The sequence below is a fragment of the Candoia aspera genome, chromosome 1, assembly GCF_035149785.1.
Source record: "Candoia aspera isolate rCanAsp1 chromosome 1, rCanAsp1.hap2, whole genome shotgun sequence".
Lineage (NCBI taxonomy): Eukaryota > Metazoa > Chordata > Lepidosauria > Squamata > Boidae > Candoia > Candoia aspera.
This window is the reverse complement of record NC_086153.1, coordinates 212340776-212368763: the sequence shown is the minus strand read 5'-3', so window position 1 is coordinate 212368763 and position 27988 is coordinate 212340776. Positions and strand designations below refer to the sequence as shown.

The 27988-nt window shown below is 39.2% G+C and overlaps 1 protein-coding gene across 1 annotated transcript in view; it reads left to right on the top strand.

Moving 5' to 3' along the window:
• Positions 1-8237: 8237 nt before the first annotated feature.
• The window catches only part of ACMSD (aminocarboxymuconate semialdehyde decarboxylase), a 39312-nt gene continuing 19561 nt past the window's right edge, over positions 8238-27988 (top strand). The window contains exons 1-3 of the mRNA XM_063292400.1: positions 8238-8282; positions 18792-18888; positions 27480-27716. Of these exons, the coding sequence (XP_063148470.1) occupies positions 18814-18888; positions 27480-27716 (312 nt within the window). The 5' untranslated portion in view covers positions 8238-8282; positions 18792-18813. The remainder of the gene's footprint in view (positions 8283-18791; positions 18889-27479; positions 27717-27988) is intronic.

Here is a 27988-nt window from a genome sequence, read left to right as displayed (position 1 = left end):
TAAGAAAGTACTCTCTTCTTCCTGACTTTGGTGAATGAGAGTTGCTACCTTCAAAATGAAATCAGGTTTCAGGAATTATGCAAAAGTTATCAACCCCATCCTTCCTATTAAAAATATGGTTTTAAATTTTATTGTAGGTTTTTTTTCCTTGTTTCCAATTAAATGATTTTATTTTATAGAGTTGTGATTCCATGGTTTTGTATGATATATAGATTAAAATGCAATTATTAAAAGAGATATTCATTTGTTGCCCAACTCTAATCCCAAAGAAATTGTTTTATTCAAGGATGGGGTCATACGAATTCATTTTATTATTTAGAATGCTTTATATCATTCTGGAAATAGACATGATTAGAAAATACAGAAATTTAATTGGCTTTGGGTAACTACATATAATGGTTTATTTTGTGAAAATTATTTTTGCTAGTTGCTCTTGTGTCTAGAGTAGAACAGTTTGAAAATTTTAAATCTGTTTCACAAAATGGGTTGTTTTTAATCCTAGCATAGACAAAGACTCAGATCATTTGGGAAGGAAATTATGTTATTGTAAAGCACCTACGTTTTTTTTAAAAAATGAGAAGGATTTTTAAATAAATAAGGAAAACTTAACAGATCAGCTAAAGCCTCAATTCTATGTAATTTATACCATTGCTCTACAACTTTGTCTAAAGGCTGTCTAGCTTATAAATTAAATGCATATTTCTTTGTCCTGCAGTTGAACCCTCTCAGGCAGATTCATCTAAGGAAATTTACAGTATGCCTGTGTTGTTCAGTTTTGTATGAAGGCTACCTGGCTTTGCACACCCACCAGCAGCCTAGTGTTGCATAGTGCGGCTCTTCTGAAACTCTGCCTGATTGGTTCCTGTGTGCAGCCACCCTCGGAGGATGGTTGGAGGACCTGAACAGCCACTGAGGTTAATCAAAAGCTATCAACAAATACTACATAGGCACAAGTAAAGTTTAAAAAGTGAGGGAAAACGTCTTTATTGCAATCTAATCCTCAAGTGAACCTGCAGAAATGAAAATTGACATTCATTGTCACATTCTGCCCAAGGAGTGGCCTGATCTAAAACAGGTAACAACAGCAGTGTTTGGATATTTGGTACAAAAACACTAGGAAGCCTGTGTTTTTGTACCTGATTGTTTTTGATGCTGTGAATAGTTCCTGATTGTTTTTGATGCTTTCAACAGGACTTTATCTGGAATATTTCCAAGTTTTAAGTATTTCCTCCTCTTTTTTTTTCCCCCTTTAAGACTGAATTCCCATGAAATGAGGAACAAAGTGGATTTCATTTCAAAATGCTTCTGGAACTTGAGCACTGTGTCTGTCAGTATTTTGAACTGTGATGTTCATTTAAATCTGTTAAACAAAGGTCTCCTGGTAACTGAGACAGATAGTTTGGGTGTATGTGTCTGTGACAGCTGTTTGCTACAAAAAGGGGGGGTGGGGTCCGAGTGTTTGTTTATTTGCAGCAGTTACATCCCACCAAATTCAAATTATGAGCATTAATAATTTGTAGTTTTAGTTTTATTATGGCCAAAAGAAAATGACCTGGGATGAGTGCTGAGTCTGAGTACTGTACAAAGAGAAGTTTTGCTAATGGCACCCTTAGAAATCTCTTTAGATTGCTCTTGGTATATATACATCTTTTTCAGCCTTATTCAGAATCAGTGAAAAGCAATGAACATATTAAATTATTGCTCTGCGTGCAATTCTAAGCATATTTATTTGCTGGAGCATATAGTGTATTTGGCATTGCAGCTAGCTTCAGTAAATATAGATGGAATTAGTTTAGCTGAATGATAGAATGACATTAACAGTATAAATAAAGCTTTGAGTATTGTGTGATTTTTTTTTACAATAGGTTGTGATGCATTCATGAACGGCAGCATCTGTGTAATTGCAAGAATGATAATCCACTTTTTACAAGTTAACTCTATTTTCTTATACCAATTGTGTTTCACTTTGACAAAACTTATTATGTAAATCATGCCTTATACAGAAGCTTCAAACTGCTTAACAGCAATATTAGCAACAGTACTATGTTAATTGCATTAGCCAAAGAACCTCAAATAAAAATAATTTAATTTGTGGGTTTGACATGCTGTATTGCCTCCTTTTTTTTCCCATTTCAGCATTACAATTGCCTTGATTTTTTTTTCTGCCATAGGAAATTATCTATATATGAGATTTGCAAAACATGTAGCAATCAAATTTTTGGCTAACAGGTTATTTGTATTACATATTTCAATGCATAAAATCTCTGATATTGTAAAATGTAGACAACACCACTTATTTCTCTAGATAGGCCACTTTCTTGTTCCCAAGAGAAGCTATTTTTAAATGATGAAAGTAAAAAGTGTCCAAAGGAAACAATAGAGAAATCCAAAATTTAATAATCATTACATTTAAAATTTTTGAAAACATGACTTTAAGATTTTTTTTTTTAAGTTTTAAATGGAAATGAAGACAAGCCCATGAAAACAGCTCAATTAAAAATGAACTTGCTCAGTGATTGTTGAGAAGACAACAATCAAAGGGGTTGGTCATGGAATGGAATGCCCAGAACAAGAAGAGGGGGAGGGAAATGAGGGAATATGTCCTGTCTTCATAGCTTGCTCTAAATTTGTCGGAAATATTTGTCAACAATAGGTCTCTAGGTTCTTCACCGAACTCAAGTTCACATTAAAAAAAAATATTTGGACATGAAACAATACTAGATCTATCAATTGTCCAAGAACGTTTAATAACTCATTGACCTGCTCTTATATTCATGTGGATCAAATAATGAACATGTCACTGTTGCTAAAACATCTTGATTTTGCACCTTTTTTTGCCTAAGTCAAATATAGATTGACGTCAGTTGAAAATCACATTGCAGGATTTATGCCAGGATATCGCTACTGATTTCTTAAAATGCCTCTTTATGAACCTGTTTATGTAGAAAGAAAAAATGCTGAGTACTTTTCCAGTTTGTCATAATGAGCTATTTCAAACTAAAGGAAAGTGAAATAAAGGAAAACTGGCCTTATTCCTGTAGTGATATTTTCTGCTATCAGAAGGGTTATAATCCTCTTTGGGAGAATCAGGAGATATTTTGGCTGTGTGCTTGAAGCCTCTGGCTGCTCTTTAAATATTAATAGAAAAAGGTGACCTTCATCCCTACTACTGAATCATAGAGGGTGAACAGAGGATCAATATATGACTACACTAATTATTAACAAATTACAGCTCAGTTGAAATTTTCATTTCACTAAATCTTTATTTTACTTCTGGTTACATAATGAAGACTGGCAATTCCACCAGGTTTAGGATTGTGCAAAAATCTATTCTATTGGAAACCTCATTATACAAGGGTTAGGCAGTAAAATAATAAAAGATGTATCATGGGAAGTAAATCTCTCCTTCAATTAAATTATAACACAATTTATCTCACCCACTTTGTAGCAGATAGGGTGTTATCATAGACATTGCAGGAAACCATAATTTTGACAGTTTTGTCCAAGGCTACCCTATATAGAAATATTCTATGTTTTAAAAGTGGGATTCATTCCACACTCCATTAGAAAAACAGGGAAGGAACCTGATTTTAAAATCAAAAGGACACATAGGGTTGGACATTAGATTGTTGGCTTGTATTAGTTTTCTTTTGGTTTCAATTCATTACATACGTCAATACGATCTTAGAAAGAAATAGTTAAATACCTTGATATGATATGAATATTCAATTTTATTTATTTATCAAATTTCATCACCACCCATCTCCCCCAAAAGAGGGACTGTGGGCGATTTACAATAAAGCTAAAAGATTAAAATACAATAAAAACAAGATATGATACGTAAAATATAAATATAAAATAAAAAATATAAAATGGCATCAAGATGGCAATTAAAAGTTCTGATTCGGATTCATAAATACATGGGGACCACTTTAAGGCACTAGCCACCCCCAGGATTGACTACCCCACTTCCCGCCCGAGGCAAGATGGCAGAGCCAGGTCTTTAACTTCTTCTGGAAGGCCAGGAGAGAGGGGGCCTGCCTCACCTCTGGGGAAAGAGTGTTCCAAAGGGCAAGGGCCACGGCAGAGAAGACCCTTTTCCTGGACCCTGCCAATTGACATTCTCTCATGGATGGGGTCTGTAACATGCCCTCTCTGCCTGACCAGGTGGGAGGGGTCAATGTCACAGGGGTGCGACGATCTCTCAGTTAACCTGGACTCATGCCATGTAGGGTTTTAAAGGTGATAACCAATGCCCCCTCACTCCTGGACTTCCGCAAAAAGCTAAAAACCTGGTTTTGCCATCATGCCTGGAGCAGGATGGGGAACAGTCATTCTTGGGGGTGGCTAGCGCCTTAGGATGATCTTTTATACTCATGGACTGAAACTTTTAGCCATCTGGATTTTATTATATTTTATTATATTTTATATTTTTATTGTCTATTATTATATTTATATTGATACTGAATTTTAAATTTTGTTTCTGTAAACCACCCAGAGTCCCTCCTTTGGCGTGGAGATGGGTGGTAATAAAATTTGATGAATAAAATAAATAAGCAACTTGAATTGGACCCGGAAACAAACTGGCACCCAATGCAGCTCTTGCAGCAAAGGTGTTTATTATTTATTTATTTATTTTATTTTATTTTATTTTTATCCCACCTTTATTATTTTTATAAATAATTCAAGGTGGCGAACATACCTAATACCTCCTCCTATCTTCCCCACAACAGCAACCCTGTGAGGTGAGTTGGGCTAAGAGAGAGTGACTGGCCCAAGGTCACCCAGCTAGCTTTCATGCCTAAGGTAGGACTAGAACTCACAGACTCCTTGTTTCTAGCCCAGCACCTTAACCATTAGACGACCTTGGGGCACCTAAGATTGCCTGCATGGCTGCATTCTGGACCAGCTGTAGCTTCCAGATACTCTTCAAGGGTGGCCCCATGTAAAGCGCATTGCAGTAGTCTATATGGGAGATGACTAGGGTATGAGTGACTGTCTGGAGGGCATCTCAATCCAGGAAAGGTGCACAACATGGAGTTGAACAAAGGCCCTCCTGGCCATGACTGCCACCTGCTCTTTGAGCAGGACTTATGAGTCCTGGAGGACCCCCAGATTCTGTACTGGATCTGTCTGGGTCAGTGCAACCTCATCCAGAACTAAAGATGGTAAGTTCCTGGATGCAGAGGAACCCCCAACCCACAGCCACTCCACCTTGCCAGGGTTCAGCTAAAGCCTGTTGTTCCCCATCCAGACCCCCACAGCCTCCAGGCACCAACAAAGGGTGGTCACAGCATCACTTACATCATCCGGGATGGAGATGTATAGTTGAGTATCATCTGCGTATTGATGATATCTCATCCCATGGTAACAGATGATCTCACCCAGTGGTTTCATGTAGATGTTGAAGAGGAGCAGGGAGAGTACTGAACCCTATGGCATCCCCCAAAGGAGGGGCCATGGGTTGGATCTCTCACTCCCTATCAACACCGATTGGGACCGGCCCTGGAGGAGGGAGGTGAACCAGTGCAGAACCACATTACCCACCCCCAACTCCCTGAGCCGCCCCAGAAGGATACCATGGTCGATGGTATCGAAAGCTGCTGAGTGGTCAAGAAGAGCAAGGATGGATGCACTGCCACCATCCTGCTCCTGCCAGAGATCATCCATAAGTGTGACCAATGTCATTTCCGTCCCATAACCGGACCTGAAACCTGACTGAAAGTGTCTAGATAATATGAAATTTCTCATTTCATGAAGATTTTTGGTTCTATCAAACCTGGAGTACAAAGAAGAGGATAATTTATATTTCTTTTTCTGTTTTTTTCTCTTTTTTATCACATTTAATTTATATATTTAATCAGCAAAATACCAAAAGTGTCTCTCTCTCTCTCTCTCTCCACTCTCTCTTAACCTGTTGTGTTTCTGTTGGTGCTGTACTTTTCTGTATACACTATTAAAAATAATGAAGGTTTTTTTAAAAAAAAAGCATAAATAATTATACTCCAGTTCAGTATACTGTAATTAGAATAAGTCTTGTGTTTAAGTACATGGAATTGATAGTTACTTACAGTTTGGCTCTTAGGAACGAAAAATGATATAGCAGCTTTCTCAAACCTAAGGATCATTCCAGTAAGAGTCAAATACATCTGGAGGGTATGACACTGCTACAATATTAGCTTCCTCTACAGGTCCTGGAGCTGAACTAGATTGTGATATTATAGGGATATACTGGAAGGAGATCTGGGAGAGAAACCAATTTGGATCAGGGCCACATAGCAAAGAGGCAAAGAATTTAAGTTTTCCCCTGAAGAAATCGCTCTCTTGAACACTATCAACTGTGGAAGAAAAAGCTCAAAGGTGCAATAACAATACTGTAACTATATATATATATATATATTTATATTTCTCTACAGCTAGTAATTGCTCCTTTTGTGTGTTTGTGTGTGTGCCTTCATGACAGTCTTACCTCCTGGGCAAGTCCCTGCAGTTTTCTTGGCAAGGTTTTTCGGAAGTGGTTTGCCATTGCCTGCTTCCTAGGGCTGAGAGAGTGTGACTCACCCAAGGTCACCCAGCTGGCTTTGTGCTTAAGGCAGGACTAGAACTCACAGTCTCCCAGTTTCTAACCTGATACCTGTAATCACTACACCACAGTTGCTCTCAATAAATACTTTAGGAGGATTGATCTGCTGTGGTCAAAGAGCACAGGTTATTGATAACACCTCTTTTCCATCATGAGTTATCTCTGTCTCTCTTCCATGTTAAATTTCATTTTCTCTGCTAACACAGCAGTGCATAAGTATATGATCAAGATAGTTTCATAAGTGGATTTTCTTAAAAATGAGAAGGAGAAGGAGGAGAAGGAACATAATGAAATCCAACCATAAGGCTCCAACATCATGTTGAGCTTGGTTTAATAACAGTTTTAGCCTGTGCTTGCCTTTTCTGTTGCCTCTGCTGGACAAAACATCATCAATAGTTCCTAATGTTTTTGCATCCAGCATAGCAAAAAGGTACTGTAGATTTTGTGGTGTGGATTTTATGGGTAGGTTAATTAACAGAAAGCTGGTTAAAAATTGTACTCACTGAGGGTTCATCAGCATAGTCAAACTGGAGTGATGTATCAAGTGTGATGCCATATCAAGTTCAGTCCTACAACCTTTAATATTTTTATTAATGTCTTGGATGAAGGGATGGAAAGAAAGCTTATCAAATTTGCACACAAGAAAAAATGGGTGATACAAAGAATACATTAGAAGTTGGAATTAAAATACAAAACAGTCATGATAGGTTAAAAAAATGGGCTGAAACTAATTGACTGAAATTTAATAGAAATCAAGAGATACCTGGCATGGTAATAGTGAAAAAGGACTATTTTACTGCACACTTAATATAACTCAGCACTATGATGTAGTTGGAAAAAAGCATAGCCTCCAAATCACAAGCAATACTTCAACTTTAATCTGTGCTAGTAAGACCCTTGAGAATTATGTTCAGTTTTATGCACCAACTTTCATGAAGCTTTCAGAAAAACATGAACGGGTTCAGAGCAAGGCAATGAGGATAGTCAGAGAATCAGAAACTAGGTCCTATGTAAAATAATTGAAATTACTAATAATGTTTAGCCTTGAGAAAAGATTAATGAGGGATATTAGGGAAGTTATAGAAATTAATCCTCCAAACCAAAAACAATTTGTGGTTTCCAGAAATTACCATCTGGTCCCAAAATAATTTGGAACATCACCTTCAGAATACCACAAATTACTTCTGGTTCCAAGGGTTAGAAAACCACTAGACCACCCTAGAATTGCTGGATTGGCATGGTCCAGAGGAGGGGTGGGACATTCCATTCTCAGATTAGTATATTTTATTCGTAGCAAGGGTATATGATAGCGTTTTTCAAATACCTGAAAAGTTGCCATACAGAAGAAAAGCAAGATGTGTTCCCTCATTCTAGAATAATGGATTTAAATTAAGGATTTGATTCGATGTTATAAAATACTTCCTAACAATAAGAGCAGTTCAGTGGTGGAACTAATAACACATGGAGTCCCTGTAGAACCATCTATCAATTATTTTTGATTTGGACTTTTGCACTGAACTAGAGGGTTGGACTTGATATCTTAAATTCCCTCTTTCAGTTCTATGATTGTGAACTCAAGCATTACGTTCTCAATTCCTGTTTCCATCACTTTTTAAATACATGTATATGTATAACTATACCTTCCTCTTCACAGAGATATGGGTATGGAGGATGGATCCAGTTGGAACAAGACCACGAGGTAAGTTATGCTTCTGATCAATATGATACATTACTAGATAATTATTAAGATATATATTTGAATTTTGGAAAAGAATACTCTTTTAGTTGTGCTGGATCAGGCCAAAGGTCTATCTAATTCAGCATCTGGTTTCCAAAGTAGCACTTCTAGGGTTTCCAAGAAGCCTATAAAAATGGTATTAGACAATATCACTTCCTGCCACAGGAGCTATCCAGTGGGAATAATAGCATGAAACCTTACTGATGGGTATATTAAGATAATGGACATCACCAAACCTGGCAGTGACTGTCACTAATTAATTTGGTGCTATGTGAACAAGTACTTCTTTTCTGCTACCCTGAATCTGATGACAATTAGTTGCATTTGAGTGATTTCACACTATGGTATTAAAGAAGTGCATTTGGCCATTTAGGGTTTTGTTCTGGATAAATACATTTATTAGGTGGCAGCAGTGAGGATCACAGAATAAGAAGGATCACAAATCACAGATTTGCTCACCTTTCCTACTTCTCACAGGGCAAACTTCAGCCCTAGTCATCAGAAGGGCAGAATCCCTTTCATTCTAGCCTTGAATGATTAACGATGCAACATAACATAACATAACATAACATAACATAACATAACATAACATAACATAACATAACATAACATAACATAACATAACATCATATATTATTATATTAAATTATACCATAGTAGATGTCTGACGTTGCTTCTGATTTTTGTATTTGACTGTATAGTCTGAGTACATTTTATATGTTCTCTGTTTTAACTGATATCAATTGTTTAACTCTGTTACTCGAAGGTGACTGAGAAATGTACCTGAGAAAATCTTCTTCACTCAGACTGCCCAAGAGTGCCAGAGAAATATAATCAGTAGAACATGTTAAACAAAAATTACAAACATGTGGATGGTGTCATGAATATTAGTCACTTGTTATTCCTCAATAATTGCAGGGATTATTTTTTAGAACCTGCCCAAACCCAGAAAAATGAATATACATATATTTTAGGAGCACAACATAATTATAAAATTAACTCTGTGTCCTAAAAATGAGACTGTGCCTTATCTTTTCATGGAAGTAATCATAAATATATTTGTGAGAACTAGATTTTACTCTCCTTTCTGTTCACATAAATACACAATTGTATGTCAGAAGCTGACATCTTCCTTCATAAATATACACTAGATGCCAGTTCTCTTCCCATTCCACAGATTGCCCACCCTTGCTTTTAATGGACAGGAGAGCAATCAAATAAATAATCTATGGAGGGAGTATGAAGACTATTGATGTCCTTCTCAATTTTCTCTAGCAATTATTCTTTAGGGGATAAACAACAACCAATGTACATATTTGAACAAATATTACATTTAAAACTCTGAGAAGCTTGCTCCCATGGCTTTTGTCCTCTGAATCCTGGTCTGAATCATTTTTAATGCAGGTCTCCATAACAACCATTGCCTGAATCTCATTTGCTGTAAGGCCATTTCCGTACTAGTCACTCACAGGATTTTCTAGAGTTAACCAACAATCCTTGTGCCACTAATGAGAATAAGCTTTATATTGCTTCAGTGATGATTGGGTGACTCAAAAAGCTGTTATAATTGACTTGTGGGGAAATGGCCTTAAAGACAATTTTTTTAACAAGCTGAAGAAATGTTATATTTGCTGTCTTCTCAGTAGACAGCCCTAGAGTAGCCCTAGAGTTTTGTTTGTCCAGAAATGTAAGAAAATCAAAGATATATCAGTCCTATAATGATTACATAAAGGTTATATCAGTCTTGAAATGTAGCAAAAACAAAATTAGTGCAACTTGGGAATCTGTTTGGACTCACAGTTCCTGCCTGAAGAGTAGATAGCTGTTGTGGCCAAGAGAACTTTTGCCCAATTGCTTCTACTATGCTAGTTGTGACTGATCCTGGATCAGGAAACCCTGTTCACCATCACTCATGCCTACCTCCTCTCTGGACGACTGCAGTTTTCTCTACATGGGACTGCCCTTGAAGATTAACTGGAAACTACAAATGACCTGAAATACAACTCCTCAAGCAGTCATGGGAGTTCCAAAGTTCTTCTATGTAATACCCTACTTTGAGAGTTGCACTGGTTCCTAGTTCTGCTTCTGGGTACAATTAAAGGTGCTGGTTGTCACCTTTAAAGCCATATATGTCCCAGGGCCTAGCTGTCTATGGGATTGTCTATTCCCAGTGGCTCCTGTCCTTCCAATAAGTCTGAGTAGGGTAAGTTCACTATGGGTTCCTTCCCTTAGGGATTGTCATCTACAGATGTCAAGCCTTTGTTGCTGCCCCACTTAATTTGGAATAGCTACCACCCAAGAGCAAAGTAGCCTCCATCCCGTTTTGTTTCAGGACAGCTGTGGAAACCGTTTTAAGAAAGCCTTAGGAGGAGATCTAAGATAAATTGGAATCTGATTTCTGGCCTAAGGTTGGATGATTTATTATTGGTGGACTTTAGTTTTTTTCTTCAGTAATTTTTGTTGGACTGAATGGCATGTAAGCCCCAATAAATAAATAAACAAGCAAATAAATATATTTGTACAACAAAGCAAAACTAGAAGAATGTACTAAATAAAGAATGTACTGAACTTGTTAAATAACAACCTCAGGTGCATCCACACCTGTGCTCAGAGGAATTCCAATGTTGCTGCTATATTTTCTCCATTGCCCTCTGAAGACCAGAGTTTTCTCCTATGCTGAACGTCCTTAAGGAATCTTTGGATTCTAGTAGTTTGAAATACAATAAATTAGCAAGTCAACAAAAAATAACATTGTATATAAAAATGGTATGATACCTTCTTCAGCACCGAGGCCAGATTAGAAGCATATTAGGTGAGTTATATGTTTGGTAATTTTGGCAAAGTGTTGATGGAGGGTTAGATCCAAAGTTAAGTACAAACAAACAAAACAAACACAGATCCCATCCAGGATGCAGTCCAGTAAATATTAATAAATAATAACTAAAAGCAATTAAAAGAGTCTTTTTGGAATCAATTGGCCTTACAAAATCCAATAAAATAAATAAATAAATAAATGTGCACAAAAAGAATAAAATCCATATATAACATATTTACAATTACAATAAAATTAATACTATCAGTACTAAAAACCTTATAATTAGCAGGAGAGCACTCATTTAATGGAGGTTTATTTTTCTTTTCTGAGCTGTGGTCTCAGTCCTGGAGAGCACTGTTTCTCAACCTCAGCAACTTTAAGATGTGTGGACTCCAACTCCCAGAATCCCCCAGCCAGCATTCTGGGAGTTGAAGTCCACACATCTTAAAGTTGCTGAGGTAGAGAAACACTGCTATAGAGGTTCTGCTCCAAATCTAAAATTCCATTAAGCAAAGCAAGGCAGGCCAAAGAAAGATACAGTCTTCCTTCTGGCAGAGTAGGACAAACATTCAGAACTCAGATAGCACCCTGAACAGCTTGGTGCAGACCCGAGCTCACACTGTTTTAGCGACAGACAATGTGTCATGCGCTGCCTACCTCCGAGTAATACACAGACGCTGATTCCGATGAAGCAGGCTCTGGTTTATTCGCAGTGTAGATACAGTGATAGAAAAAAGCTGAGAGTGACAGGAGCGCGCCGGTGCGGGGTTTAAATACCCCGCGCCGGTCAGCGCCCCCTCACTCGCGGTTACGTCACCCCCCTTTGTCCAACACGTTGTCCTGCCGGTAGGTGAGGGGTTGCGAGGCCCCGCTGGCGTTCCGGGATCGCCCATCATCGGTTTCCCTATTCCTCCGGTGATTGCTGTCAGCTGGGCGATCTCCGTTGCGTTAGCGCTAACAGCTTGGGTGTGCCTCGCGATCCGCTTAGCCATTGTCTCTTGTCCTTTAGTCGTTGTGAGTTGATGGCTACTTATCTTGAGCCCCTTCCCCTGTTTCCTTGCTATTGTCATGTGTGCCATTGCGCTGATGTCTTCAGCTCAACGGCACTCATGACACAATGTTGCCCAGAGCTTAGTTTTAAATAGAAAGCGAAACAGTTCCATCTAGGTGGCAAACATCACTTCTGGAGTTCAGAAACCTACTAAAACAAGCCTAGCCTACTTTAATAGTTGTCATTTTGATGGAACAAGAGATACTGCAGTTTCACTGGGGCTTCTGAACTGGAGTAAGAGTGAGAGAACGATTTCCTTTTGCATAGGAAAAGAGGCTAAGAGTGATAACTGAAAATGAATATGAAATGGTTATTCAGAGGGTAATTCTTGATTATTAACTTCTGTAAAGTAGTCTGTTTGCATTATTGCTCTTGTTAACATACTAATTATCCCCCTAATCCTAAGACTTTTAGAATGTACAAGTTGCTTGTTAAAAGGAAAAAAAAATCTGTAGAAGCAAGTTAAAAGGAATCATCATCAATAGCTGAAATATCTCCCAATACCAACAGCAGAAAATGTCCAGTTCTAAGATATCCAGAAAGAAATTAATTAAAGACTTGGCTGAATACAAAGATCATAACAGGATGCCATAACCACCCTACCCGCTTCCTTAAGTGGTAAGCCATAACGAAAAAATGCATTCCCCTATTTTCCAAGTAAGTCAGGTCTAGACCTACATTTGAAGCCTTATATTAAACAGAAAAATTGCCATTTTAGCCAACAAAAGTTTGCAAGTGGGAGAAGCTAGTGAGGACTGGAGGGCAAAGCTATCTGCTCTCCATTCCCCAAGACAGAGTGTTGCATTATGAAGCAAGAGAAGCTCCTATTCCTTAATTGCCAATCTGTTAGACAAGTGTTTCTCAACCTTGGCCACTTTAAGATGTATGGACTTCAACTCCCAGAATTCCCCAGGCAGCATGCTGGCTGAGGAATTCTGGGAGTTGAAGTCCACACATCTTAAAGTGGCCAAGGTTGAGAAACACTGCTAGGTTATTCAACTTAACCTATGTTTCATGTAGTAAAGTATCTTGGGCCATTTTTAAGAAACCTTTAAGAAAGTGAAAGAACTCAGAATAGGTCCTGCAGCTGTCTTAATTATTGTATAATGATATGTATGAAGAGTAACTTTTTAATGATTTCCTTAACATTAACACTGACTACTGAAATCTTTTTTATTACTATTATTATTTTGGGAGCTTGGTCATGAAAAGTTCCTTTTACTGCATTACAGTTTTCTTTGGTTACTTTATTTGAATACATCATAGAGTTTAAGGAGATGAAAATACCAGTTTTCATCACATAACATAAAAATGAGGGGGGGGGAGCCAAAAATTCCCTGCTGAGAATTTACTAAATCAAAGGTTATTAATATGAAATATATGCTTCTTTTAAAAAATATCTCATGAGCTTCAGTTTCCCAGCATCTGATTCTGAAATTATTTTTCTTATTTTCTGTTATGACCAATTAAAGTAAAAACATTAATATTGCAACAAGCTGCATTAGAGACTGCTGGATAATAAAGTAAATTGCTTTAGCCTGAAAAAGAAAAGCCTTAAAATATCTTCATGGAAAATTCACTTTGGCATGCATAGCTTGCAATGCAAAATTAATTTTCCTGAATCCATAGATCTACTGATTATGGCAAAGCCTTTGAGAATCTGCTCCAAATTAACATTTAACTACAGAGCTGACAAGTAAGTTCTTGTTTTAAAATATCTTTGGATCATGAGCTTTCATACTGAAGATGATAGTATGAATATGAATTTTTGCATCTTTTACAATAAGCGGAGACCTGCCTGTTCTATTGATCCAAGCAGTTTGTTTTGGTATATACGTGTTCTGCTATTGTATGCTCATCCAGAATGCTTCTTTGCTCATTGGAGATTCCAATTCACAGTATAGCTATTTCAAGTCATTAGGAAGGCTATTATTTATCTTGCTACAGTTGGCATTTATTTATGAAGGCTTAAAAGAACCCTTGGAGCAATTACAGTCCTTTTAGCATTGCCTTCGGCACCATAATGGTTCCATCTTAACAGTCTGCCAGAAAAATAACCACATAGGTTACTGCACGTATCAAAAATATTCCCACTGAACTTAACAAAATGAACCCCAACATCATTTTTATACAACCAAGTCATTTTGATGATCCTTTCCCCCTAAATACTTTCTCATCTGTTATTATGTAACAGTCAACAAAAAGCTCACATCCATTATTCAGAACCTGTAAGAATATATGGTTAAATTTTGCCCTGCCTGCACTTTGGAAAATCAATTCCCCAACAGTGTTATGCCAGAGAAATTAGATAATGGCTGAGTAATTATTGCCTGTGATATTTGGAGCTATTTGCTTAAAACATGACAGAATGTTTAAGTCATTTTGAAACCTCGCAAAATACAGTCACCTTTAGGGAACGGGAAGGAGGAATTTGAGCTTCTAAAATGTATTAGTTATTAAAAATATGAATGTATTATTCAAGGTTAAATCTAGCTTTAGGATTAAGAATATTTAAGAATCCCATGTGTCAAAATATAAGAATATGTATGTACATTAAGACCCTTTAGTGCAACTGCCCTATCCTGATTCAGAAAAACTATATAGCTGAAGAATTTCCTCTGCAAGTGGTTATTTTTAATTCAAGAAATAAATTCAGGCTTATATAAAACCTACTTTTTCTGATTTGCAGGTTGTGCCTCTAAGTTCCAAATATAGAACTATAGGCACAGGATGAGAGTGAAACTGGTCTTCTAAAAGAAATAACCCCTTCCCTGCTGAATTAAACGACTTCATGTTATTCATTTTAAATACTGTATATTAGTCATGCTTCTTTTTTGCAGTTTTATATGAATATTTCATGGGTGCTCTTCTTAACTTTAGGCACCACTTAATAATATTTAGATCTCCATAAAATCATAGGATATAAGGATTGGAAGAGCCCTTGTAAATCATCTAGTCCAATACCTTGCCCAGTGCAGGAATCCACTATTACAGTATCCCCAACAGATGGCCATCTAATCAGATGTTTTAAATAAACACCTCAAGCAAAGGAGAATATAGTACCTACCAAAGTAGTCTGTTCCATTATTGAATGTCTCTTACTGTTAATTTTTTCCTGATGTCCGTCTGAAATCTACTTCTTTGAGATTTAAACCCATTTTTCTTCTCTTCTGGAACAACTCTGAACAACCCTGCCTCATCTTCTACGTGGCAGGCCTTCAGATACTTAGAGACAGCTATCATGGTTCCCTGCATTCTTTTCTTCCCCAGGCTAAACACACTCAGCTTCTCCAGCCATTCCTCACAGAATTTTCCTTCCTGGCCCCTTATCATCTTGACTGCTCTCATTCAGACATGTTACAGTTTGTTGGTGTCTTTCCTAAAATGCAGTGCAATATTCTAGGTTCAGTTGGAACAGGACAAAATAGAGAGGAATTATGACTTATTTATTTACCCTATAAAGTAGCTCTCATCAGCTTACATTATCACATTAAAACATGGCATAATATTAATGAAATAAATGCAAAATGTGAAAAAATACACATATAATACATGGAGAACAACTACAAAGCAGTGAGTAAGTAAATGGCAATAATCACAACTCAAATGCTCTTCTCTGTAACTCTGTTTTGAGCAGTGTAGAAAATGTTAATAAAGTAGGGGCTGATTGTATCTCAGGAGGGAAAGTATTCCACAACAGATGCAGCAATAGAGAAGCAGTGCCTGTAAGCCTCTATCATCTCTACCTGCGGAGGTGGAGGACTATTACTAAAAGGTTCTCCCAGGACATCTGTGTTGGGTTGGTTGAGACTTGGGGAAGACCTGGGATACCTTGGCACCAAGCTATACAGGGTCTTAAAGGTCAAAACCAATATTTTGAAATGTGCTTGAAAGCTAGTAGGAAGCCAGGACAGAACCCAGAGCACATATATATTGGGTTCATCTTGGCATGAATCAGCCTACAGCTGGGCTGCTGTATTCTAGTCTAGTTGAAGTTTGCAGGTGGTTTTCAAAAGCAATCCCATGTAGAGCACTTTGCAGCACTTCAAGTCAGTGGTGATAAAGGCATGAATCACTGTTGTGAGGTCCTCATGTTCCAGATAAGCCTATAATGGGCCTACCAACTGAAGCTGGGCAATGGGCCCTTGGCCATTGCCTCTACCTGCCCATCTAAGCAGTAGCTGTGAGTCCAGGAAAACCCAAGCCCTCTATGTTACAAACCTTTTCCTTTAGGGCTAGTACCAACTGTTGCCTTTAATCTGTGCATCAACACTTAATTTAGAATTTGCAGAATGGATACCAAAGAACAAGAATGCTAAGGGAGACACCAGGATGATAATAAATCTTGAAAAAAGTTTATTAAGAAATCACCCCTGGATATTTACAGTGTCAGAAGGATATGACCCCAAACAGCCCAGTGAGCCCAAACAGCTGAGAAAGTTACTGTAGTGGTTGCCTATTCTAAAACACCATCAGACTCATGAGTAGGAATTCAAAGATATCTGATGTATTAAAGAACAGTAAGCAGGATCACAGAGAAAGCTGAGAATGATGAAAGCGCATCAAATTCAAACTAAAAACCCTCAGTGCAAATGAAATCCCTCCCCCCATAGAATCTTCTCAAGTCTACAATCCCAGGTGCTCCTAACAATTTCTGATGGGCTGCGGGAAAAGTCCTTGAACAGAGAAAATAACCCAAACACATTCCATTGTACTGATTTCACATACAGAGCTTGGTACAAGGTCTCACAGCAGCTCTCTCCCAAACAGAAACGCGCGCCAGCGCCATGGCATGTGAAACGTTACGATGTATAAACTACATTGAATCAGTGAACATGACAGTTACATTCCAGAACTCGACTCACAAGGAAGCTGGGAAAAGAGGGTAAATCTTATAGCCCCTTTTCCCTACACCCCTGCCCTTTGCAATCCTTACCTCAGTTCTGGGATAACTAGCAAGGAGAAATTAATGTCTGTATTTACACTCATTGGAGAGGAAGAGATTACAAGAGAGTAAGCAGGGAGACAATGGGGAATAGGCACTGAAAAGAATGCCTTAGCCCTGCTCCCAGCTGGCCCCTTAGGAGGCAAAAAAAAGCCTTTAGGGGGAAACTGGTTAGGGTCTTGCCAATTTCATATAGCAGTGCAAGGCAGAGGGTGCCAATTAACTAATTAAGGTCCTGAGCTCGTTAATCTGCCCTTAACACCTTCTAGGGAAGCACTGTGCTACAAAGAAAAGCAGTGTAGGAAGAGATAACTTATTTAAGCAACCTCTCTCCTTTGCATGGGGGGAAATTCTGCGAAGGGGGAAAAGGAAAAAAAATACAAAAAATACAGGTTAGGTAGTCAGGCGCAGGACACCAACCTGCCAAGAGACAACACTGGAGATGTCAAAAACTCACAATTACAGACAATAAGTCCTTCTTGCTTAAGTGTAGCTTCATCCTACTTCATCCTGTCCAGGCTGTCACAGCCTCCAGACACTGGGTTAGGATGAGAGCACCTCCTGTATGGCCTGGGATTGGGGTATGCATCATCAGCATACCACTTGACTTATCTCTCCTGTCCCACAATCACCAACAGGAACAGCACCCTGAGAAAGGGGCAAAACCGCTGAAAAGGAGTGTCTCCAAACTCCAATCCCTGCAGGTAGTCCAGAGGGATAGCATGGCTGATGCTACTAGTTCCCTATCCATCAAGTTCATTTTTCCAAGGACCAGCTTTGCTATCATTTAATCCCTAGCTAAAAACATGTTTAATTCCCCCAGATCTTTTAGTCACAAGTGATTCTGTTTGTAATATTTTAATAGTTGCTTTATTATCTAACATGCTTCATTTTTTAATTTAATTCAAACAATAAAAAAGTAAAAAATAAATGACTTTTCTCCCCTAACAGTAGTAGAAAAACATCATTTTAATTATACTAAAGCCCCATAAGATTTTTAAATGTGGGCACTAATACAATTTTAATACAATTGAATCATTAATATTCTGGTGCGAGGGGCTACAGTGAAATTGCACAATCTTCCCATCTTGGCTACTCTGGGAGTTTTTTCTACAAGGCTGCTGCTGCTATTACTATTACTATTACTATTATTTCCTGCCTTTTTAATGTATAACTCAAGGTGGCAAACATACCTAATACTCTTGCCTTCTATTTTCCCCAGAACAACAACCCTGTCAGGTGAGTTGGGCTGAGAGAGAGAGTGACTGGCCCAAAGTCACCTAGCCAACTTTCATGCCTAAGGCAGGACTAGAACTCACAGTCTCCTGGTTTCTAGGCCAGCACCTGAATCACTATATGAAACTGGCTGTCTATAATATAGTTCAGAAATCTGTGGTCACATAGGAGAAGACCATACACATTAGGACAATACTACCATAGGTTTATGGTAGATTTCTTATATGATATATGATACCAGGCAGGCATCTAATATTAGCTCAGTGTTACGGGAGAAAACTATATTGCAAGAGCTCCCATACTTTTAAGAGACGGTCAACAAAGGCCTTTATATGCTTTAAGACAATTTATGAAATGTATTCTTCTGGAGTAAATGAAAAAAATGTGCTAATATATTGTACAATATATGAATGTATATTGCAGGGGGAAGCTAAAATGATCAAAGATGGAAAAGTTTTCAGAGTTATCCAAGAGAACTGTTGGGATCCAGAGGTTCGGATTAAACAGATGGACCAGTCAGGTACTCTCAGTTTGAGTGTGTAGAATTCAGATATCAGTGTGATAGCAGTAGCTGTAATGAAACACTCATAATTAACATTTAGAATGTCTTAATGTCAAATCAATTAAACTGTATCAACAGAAGACAACAAAATATTCTGCAACATCATAAGGAGGATCTTTTTTTTAATGTCACATGTCTGCTGGGGCTGTTAATCAGGAATCCTCTTACGTTATCTGTGTGCTGATGACAGTCAGCTCTATTTCTCCATAAAGAGCTGCGCATGTTCTTAACCAGTTTCACAGTGATAGGATGCGTGCGGGCCAATAAACTATGAATCCTGACCAAGACAGCTCTTGTGGGTAGCTAGTTCCTAGGTATGTAAAGTTGGAAGACTGGCTGCTTTAAATGGATGTTTGGCTCAGAAAGAACAAGACGTTAGTTGGAGGGAAGGGGAGGGTGTTCTAGTGTATAAGAGCATAAGCAGTGCCCTGCTGGATCATATCTCTGGCTCATCTAGTCCAGCTGTCTGTTCTCCATGGCCAACCAAAGGAACCCACTAGTCTTCCAGCAGATGGCCTTCTAAGGCAGGTCCGCTGCCATCAAGGCTAGCAGCCACTGATCCCCAATTGGCCCAACCTTTTTTCGAAGCCAGTCAAGCTGGTAGCCAGTACCACATCACATGGTAGCAAAGTTTGATTACATGTTCTGTGTGCTTGTGTATACACACCCACATACTGTATGTATGTATGTATGTCTGTGTGTGTGTGTGTGTGTGTGTGTGTGTATTCCTTTTGTCCGTCCTGAACTTCCAAAATGCATTGGGTGTCCTCTGGTTCTAATATATTGGGAAGGAGTAAATAGCTTCTCCTTGTTCACTTTATCCACACCATTTAAAGTTTTGGACTTTAAAAATGCTTCAGCCCCTTTTGCCTAGGCAATGGTTCCTGCATATTTCCATCAAGGCCATCTTCCTTACTCTTCCAATTGGGAGTGCCTCTCTATCAATCAGGGACGCGGTGGCGCTGCGGGTTAAACCGCTGAGCTGTCGATCGGAAGGTCGGCGGTTCGAAACCGCGCGGCGGGATGAGCTCCCGTTGCTCGTCCCAGCTCCTGCTCACCTAGCAGTTCGAAAATGTGCAAATGTGAGTAGATCAATAGGTACCGCTTCGGCGGGAAGGTAACGGCGTTCCGAGTCGTCATGCTGGCCACATGACCCGGAAGTGTCCTATGGACAACGCCGGCTCCAAGGCTTAGAAACGGAGATGAGCACCGCCCCCTAGAGTCGGATTCGACTGGACTTTACGTCAAGGGAAACCTTTACCTTTACCTTTACCTCTATCAATCAGTGCTGTTCAATTGTCCTATTTGGCTAGCAAACTACTTGCAGAAAGCATGCTATGCTTTGATTCCATGAGGAAGCAATTCCACTGAGGACTGAACCAGAGGACCTGAGAACAATACTATTACTGGCAGATAGCAAGCAGCCAACATTAAGACACAAAGTACCTATTAAGTCTCACTTTCAGGTATCCTTTTAATCTCTCTCAGAACATGTTAGCAATACTATGCTACATAACGTACCTACATATTTGTAACTTCAAGATTTATAGAATGCTCAAGCAGGTAGTAAGGACACTATTTTGACAGAAATTATCATGAGCTCAAAACTGTATGAATATTTCTTTTACTAAGAATGGGGTTAACTAATAAGCTACAAAATTGTTACACAAGGATGTGAAATTGGCAGTCTGATTTGGTACCTTATGTGGAATGACTGAGTGCAACAAAAAGAGTAATGAGAAAAATTGAACCTCCCTTAAAGTATTTCTTCCAAAGAATATTTAAAACACTGCTCTGAATTGTAACTGCAGTCTTTCCCTGACCTTCTTTCTCACCATCTGAGAAGTTACAGAACAGATACAAGGTAAAGTTAAAATATTCACGAGCAAAATAACGTGACGAATGCTCTGAAAAACATAGTTGTTTATCTCATCGCTTTCACATTCTGCTATCAATAGACAACTGTAATTTGGAACATAAGAGGAATGTACATCAACAGCATCTAAACATTTTAGCACAAGCTAATCAGAATGTTTCTAATTGGTTAAAAAGTATCAAGGAATGTCTCCGTATTTATAGACTCAGACGAACTCATCCCTGAGATGAGCTTTTCCTGAGCAACATTTCCAATCAATTGCTTTAGCATATTTAAATGGGAAGTATCAGGGGTACTGATTTAGAAGCATCTCTGTATTTATGGAGGAATAAGGTTGAAGATCAAATTCATAATGTGCTGAATTACAAATTAGATAAAATTCCCAGAACACAATTCATCTATATTCTTTGCTGCATTGGCACATCTGGGATTCCAGAAGTGAAATATATACTCTTTGTTGGCTGATTTGGATCACAAGATGTCCCAGCAAGTGACAGGATATCGAATGGCATCAAGAAAGATTAGAGCCAGCAACAAAAAATTGAATTATTTTAAATAATATATTGCTTTCTCTATTTTTGTATAAAAGGTGGTTGGATGTATTATTTGAAAGCTTTATGAATTGTAACATTTAAAAATGTTTTTGCATTGATGAATTTATTTACTTTGTAAACTAACTGCACTGACTTTTTAAGGTATCTGAATGTTCATTTTCCCCCTAAAAGTTACCTTTTTTCCTCAAATGTTGGTCATACTGATAGTACTTCTTTAAAAATTACATTTGAAGTATATGGCCTATCCTGAATTTTGTACTGGTTCATTTATTAAACCTCAGTTTCATTTATTGCACTCCTTTTAATTTGTGTTTGCTCAATTATACTGTGACTTTTCTATTCACACGGTAGTATGCTTTGCTTAGGTTTTTTCCCCTATTTTTGTAGGGAAGTGGTTGGGGTGGTTGATGGAATCATGGTTTTTATTTTGGAGCTATTATTCTCTCTTTAGTGACAAGTATAATACCTATTCAGAGTCATTTCTGAGGATTCCAAGACTGTTAAATATATGTACCTATGCGGAGAGGAATGGCATTTGGTTCTTTAGGGACACACAGGCCTCCTTCAAAACTAACATTCAGTGGCATACTATATGTGAGTTTCACCTAACACCACCAAATTCCTTCCTGCCCTGAAGAGATGGTTCTGGAAGCTCTACAGATATCCACACACTCACTTCAGAAATTCATGGATGAATACTGAACAGTGTCCATTATTTTCTAAGCCACCTCAGACAAAGTGATTTTTGTAACTTACAAAACTGATGACAATCAATTGGTGGTGACTAATTGGAACATAATATCTGCCACCGACACAAACGACTTTGGAAGTAATTCCTGTCAGCATACACAGATAAAACTGTGTCAAAAAGACATGTGTGCTGATTCACCACTTTTTAAGCTTTCTCATTGCTGTTGGATAAGTCAGGTCGATATTTAAGTCATGTACATCTTTTCTCTTCCATAGGAGTTACTGTCCAGGTGCTTTCTACAGTTCCTGTCATGTTTAGCTATTGGGTAAGTCACTGAAAATAATTATTTCCATTTGTGCTGCAGCACTCAAAAGCAGCACATGCAGAAAGAGAGGCAACAGCCTCTATAATTAAGTATTTACTCTGAAATTGCAGCCCATTATTCCAAACATTGATTCAACACTCCTCTCCCCTGAGTCTCTTCTGATACTGGTAAAGAAATATAGTGCTGAATTAAATTATCTTTAATAAATGGATAAAAATCCACTCCATATTCTTGGAAGACTTGTAGCAGCTTGGCAGAGCCCATGGGGTGGAAGGATGGAGGCTTTCATCTTCCTCTCCCAGAAGGCCTCACACCCTGCCCCACTTTCTGACCCTTGGAGTAGTGGCTTGTTACTGCACATTGCTACCACTTGTCTTTTAGGGGTGCTTCCCCTGACACCCTTACCCCTAACCCTGACACATGAGGAAGATAGGGCTACCTCACCCTGTGTTACTATCTGGCAATTACTAGGTAACAATGAAAATAAAATAAATAATTGCTAAAAGGCCAACTCTCGGCTATATAGTGTCAAAGTATGTGAGGCTATGGATATTAGTCCTTCTCCCTTTGGAAATAAATCAGTTTCAGGGTACAGACAAAATTAAATTTTATTTAAAAAAAGACAGCATTATAGAAAAACTCCAGTCAGCCTTACATTTTAGAATCCAGGTAATCCAGGTAATTGTGCTGGAGAAGATATATGAAGTGTTTTTTTGAGTCCAAAGATCTAGCAGCTGCAAATGAATGGAACATGAAAAGAAACCAATCGAACATACAAAAATAAATTCTGTACAAGATGGTGCTGATCTGCTGCCAAGAAGGGTAAACTGATTTTTAAAAGATTAATACCACAGGTTCCCCGAAGGTTTAGTTCAAACTGATAGAAGAATGCCATACTCTTAAATTATGATTCAGACTCCCTTTTTGTTTCAATTATTGACTGGAAATTCTTTTTTAGTCAGAAGCTGGGAGCTCCCTCTCTTTCTCCCACATTGGCACTTCTTCCTCCTTTTCTCCTGAGGTTCTGCCTGCAGTCTCCCAAAAGAACAAAGCCACCTTTCCCTGCTTACATGTAGAAGCCCATATCTAAGAGAAAATGTATATTAGATATGTCTAAGCTTATCTGGCATAAAGGGCTGGGAGTTGTGAATGTCAAACGTCAATCTTGCCTTTCATAACTTAAGAATGGATTTTTTTTAGAAAAATAGGAGGCAAAATCAAGTCTTATAGCACAGTCTGAAGGCTAAAAGGTCAAATTTGAGTCGCCTACCACCACATTTTGAAACTTTCTGGCAAGGGTGAACTGGACTTACCTCTTCAGACCCATCTCAAAGATGGATCAGAATTAGGAATGTGCAAAACTCATCATTCCAGGGACAGAATGTTCTAGGCAATACCAGAACATTCTCTTTTTTCCAGACCATGCTTTAGTCCATTAGTTTTCTGCAAATAAAAGTTTTGGAATAGTAAGTGATTCATAATGTTCTGATGGTTTGCACACAACTATTCAGAAGTATACCAAGGTTAGTATTAAGAGCTTTGAGTAGTTCCCAGTAGCAAGGGACATAGTCTATTTCTTGGCAAGTATTGTTTATAAGGAGCCACTTCTCATTCAAAACCAGTCTTGAAGCTAAACTGAGATGGTTCCAGATAATCAGTTTGATTCAAGAAATCTTGGAATTGGGTCATCGCTATTATGTATTCCAAATAGGTAAAAATACCTCATCCAAAAATACAACGTTGATATTGCCAGAGACTTGGTTCCAGGAGAAAGCAATGGCAAACATGTTCTTTATTGTTCTGAAGAAAACTGCATGAGTATGAAATCACAAAGAGGAGATAACAGTACAGTTTGCACAAGAGGATGCTGTTGGTTAAAGCTTTAGGTAAAATCCCCCCTCCCCAGGCAGTAGAAACATTGTGGTGAAATTTGTTCAAGCATGCAATTTTGATTTCACAGAAATAGGGATATTTTCTTCTTCCTTTTTTAACATTAAGGACAAATGAAATGAGTTAAAATCTTCCCACATTTCAATCCAGCTGACTATTAAAACTGATAACGTAGTATTCCAACATAATACAGCTTCCCAAAATACACTTAAATGTCATGCCCCAAATTCTGCATATATTTACTTTTTAATTACTGTAGCTTCAATCCTAAAGAGGTAGTGCTGTGTTCAAATATTAGTGCCTGGGGAACTAAAATTAGTGCAGAATTATATCTAGGACTTTAACCCCTTGGGTAAATTCTGCTCTTCCACAGTGCAGTAACTTAAATAGATTTTGTTCCTCCAACAGGACTTTGTGTTACAAATATCTCTTCCAAGTGAGCTGAGTAAGCAGTGCATCCATATTTTGTTTCCCATGTTTTAGCCATTCAAAAGCATAGTTATCAACAATCTTATTTTGAAGCTACCGAAGAGGGAAGTGTTCAGGCATGTTATCCTGAGATTTATGTGCCACATTTGAAATAATTAATACAGAACGAATCAGGGCCCTAGGCAGAGGTCCCTACAGGATCAAAGGCTTTGTCTTTGTCCCCTCTTCCACCCGCTGCAGATACCTTTGACCTTAGGTCACTCAGAGGTTGGCTAAGCAATGTAGAAAAAAAATGATATTTTGGTTGGGATCCAGATATGCTATGTGTTTGGCCAGGGGGTGGGTCTGTGGGAGGGAAATGTCATGGGAGAAAGTATATGAAACAAAAGAGATATAGTAATTGCTTTCTCAACCAATGAGCACATCTTTTGAATCTCAGAGCACTGCATCTGTCAATTTCTCAGGGAACTCTTCACTAAGAAACGTTGCTACTGATGGAGGTTACCATGCCAACAGTGTACAGTTAACATCAGCTGCAGTAAGCAGTTCCTCTTGACTTCTAAAGCATCCATGCCTGTTCCTAAAGCCCAGCAATAAGTTAAAAATTTCAACAGAAAAATGTCAGTATCTGGAAATGACTTTTCCTAATAGGGACACTTCACAGTGTCATGTCTACCCAAAATAAGGTCACTATCTACATACCATTCCACAATGGATAGTAGTTAACTGTATTGCATCCTTCCTAGGCCTGAGAGAGAGTGGCTGTCCCAAAGTCACACAGCTGGCTTTCAAGCCTAAGGCAGGACTAGAACTCACTGTCTCCCAGTTTCTAGCCCATTGCCTTAACCACTTGACCAAACCGAGTCTCGTATCACCTATAATGTGTCACAAAGACATTTAGCTTAGCAGAGACAGAGATAACAAGACCTTAAGCTGGAGACATGTACTAACTCAAAGGAACTCCTAGGAGAATATGGGATTTCCAGATGCTGAGGCTTCTGAAACTTTTCACTTTCCACTAAGGTAAAGATAGTGTCTCTTTTGTGCTTGACTCCTGATGACTTCAGGAACATGTCCATGTAGGATTCTTCACAATAAAACAAAACTAACTTGCCGTTACATCTTGAAATGTTGTTTCAGCTTCCCAGTCTAGTCCATAGCCATGGGATTTCCCTATCAAATACTAACCAGATCTGATCCTGCTTAACTTTTTAAAATCAGTCAAGGTCTGCTAGCCACAAATAAGATTCTGATTTATTCTAGCAAGAGAGTTTAGAATATGTACTGTACATGAAGCATCCAAGGAAAGGTCACAAATTGGCCCCTGGCCACTGATCGGCTTGTTGAGCCAGTTCTACACTAAGTTGATTATCTTCTGAGCATGCCCATGCATCATCAGAAGATCAGAAAAAGACATTGATGCATATGTGCTGAGGTTTTGAACAATGTGGCTGCCTTAGTGCTCTGAATAAGGTTTAAAGCATGGGTGTCCAATCTTTTGGCTTCCCTGGGCCACATGGAATGAAGAGGAATTGTCTTGGGCCACACATAAAATACATAAGCCGGGTTTGGGTTTGTTGTTTATTCATCTAGTCGTTTCCAACTCTTCGTGATTTCATGGACCAGCCCACGCCAGAGCTTCCACTCCCCGCTCACCCAGGGACGAGTCTGTCACCTCTAGAATATCATCCATCCACCTTGCCCTTGGTTGGCCCCTCTTCCTTTTGCCCTCCACTTTCCCTAGCATCATCTTCTTCTCCAGGGTGTCCTGTCTTCTCATTATGTGGCCAGAGTTTTGCCTTTTGCCTTTCAGTTTTGAAATATAAGCTGGACCATGCCTTTTAATCCACCCCCAGATCCCCCACCTTCTCTTGCCCCCCTCCCCTGCCAAACTCAGCAGCGTCCCCAAAAAACACTTGAGCCCCTGCCTCCCGATGTATGGGACTGCAGCTCCCACCATCCAGATGCAGCCCCCTGTGCACCCTGCAAGCCACATAGCAGGTGAAGGCCGCCTCTCTCTGAGGATGGGCATGTGGGGTGAGGCAGTGCAGTGCAGTGGGCGTGGGCTTGAGGGGCTGTCGCAGCCACGCACGCTCCCTCCCAGCAGCCAGGAACGGAAGGAGGGAGGGTGCACGCTCCGCCTGCCCTGCACCTGGGTCAGCCCCCCACCTGCGTGCCCACGTTCCTCTTCCCTCCTCCACTCGCTCGGCGCCTTGTACACAGAGGAGGAGCAGCAGCAGCAGCAGCAGCTCCCCACCAGGGGGAGGAGGCTCAGCCACCCACTGCCGGCCTTTCTTTCCTTCCCCTGCTCCCTCCGGGAAGCAGCTTCCTCTGCACTCCGTTCTCTCTGCCTCTTGTTTTTGCTTTCCGCCCCTTTTTCCTTCCCTCTTTTCCCCCTCCTTTTCTTTTTTCCTCCCACTTTTGGGCCAAGCAGCTGCCGCAGCAGCAGCAATTCCAACAATAGGCACCAGCAGTTTGGAAAAAATCACAAAATAATGTTAAAAGTTTATGATTTTGGGGGACCGCATTACTAGTCATTCAGGGCTGCATGCGGCCCTTGGGCTGCCAGTTGGACACACCTGGTTTAAAGGAACATTTCAGAAAGCACACCCCTGAATATACTGGTTGTTTCATCAACTAAAGATACTTAGGTCTTCTGTTCTAATTAGGTATTGTTTTCTAAAACTGTTTCTGCTTAAGGTTTTTAATTCAACCAATCTTTATGTTCCTGTCCAATATGGAAATGACACTGTAATTAATTAGTCCTCTAATTATTCTTTCCAGGCTAAACCACAGGATACTCTAGACTTATGTCAATTCTTAAACAATGACTTAGCTGCTACAGTAAAGAAGCACCCAAAAAGATTTGTTGGACTTGGCACTCTCCCCATGCAAGCTCCAGATCTGGCTGTGAAGGAACTGCACCGCTGTGTGAAGGAGCTTGGATTTCCTGGTGTGCAGATTGGATCCCATATCAACAACTGGGAATTGAATGCCCCAGAACTCATTCCAATTTATGCTGTAAGTAAACATGTTCTACCTCCCCACACCCTAAAGTCCTGTTATGCTGGCTCATAGTGGTGGTGGGTATTCCTGGGAAGTATAGTGAAGAATGCCAGGAGTGTACGCTAAGAGTATATACACCCAGCATGGTAACCCAAGGTGTGAAAGTCATCCCAGTTGCCTAGCTACAGCAAGCAAGCACCTATACTGGGTAGGAGTGATACAGGAAGCTATGGAGGCAGATGATCACTTTAGTGACAGGGGCACGGGCATCACTTCATACTGCACAG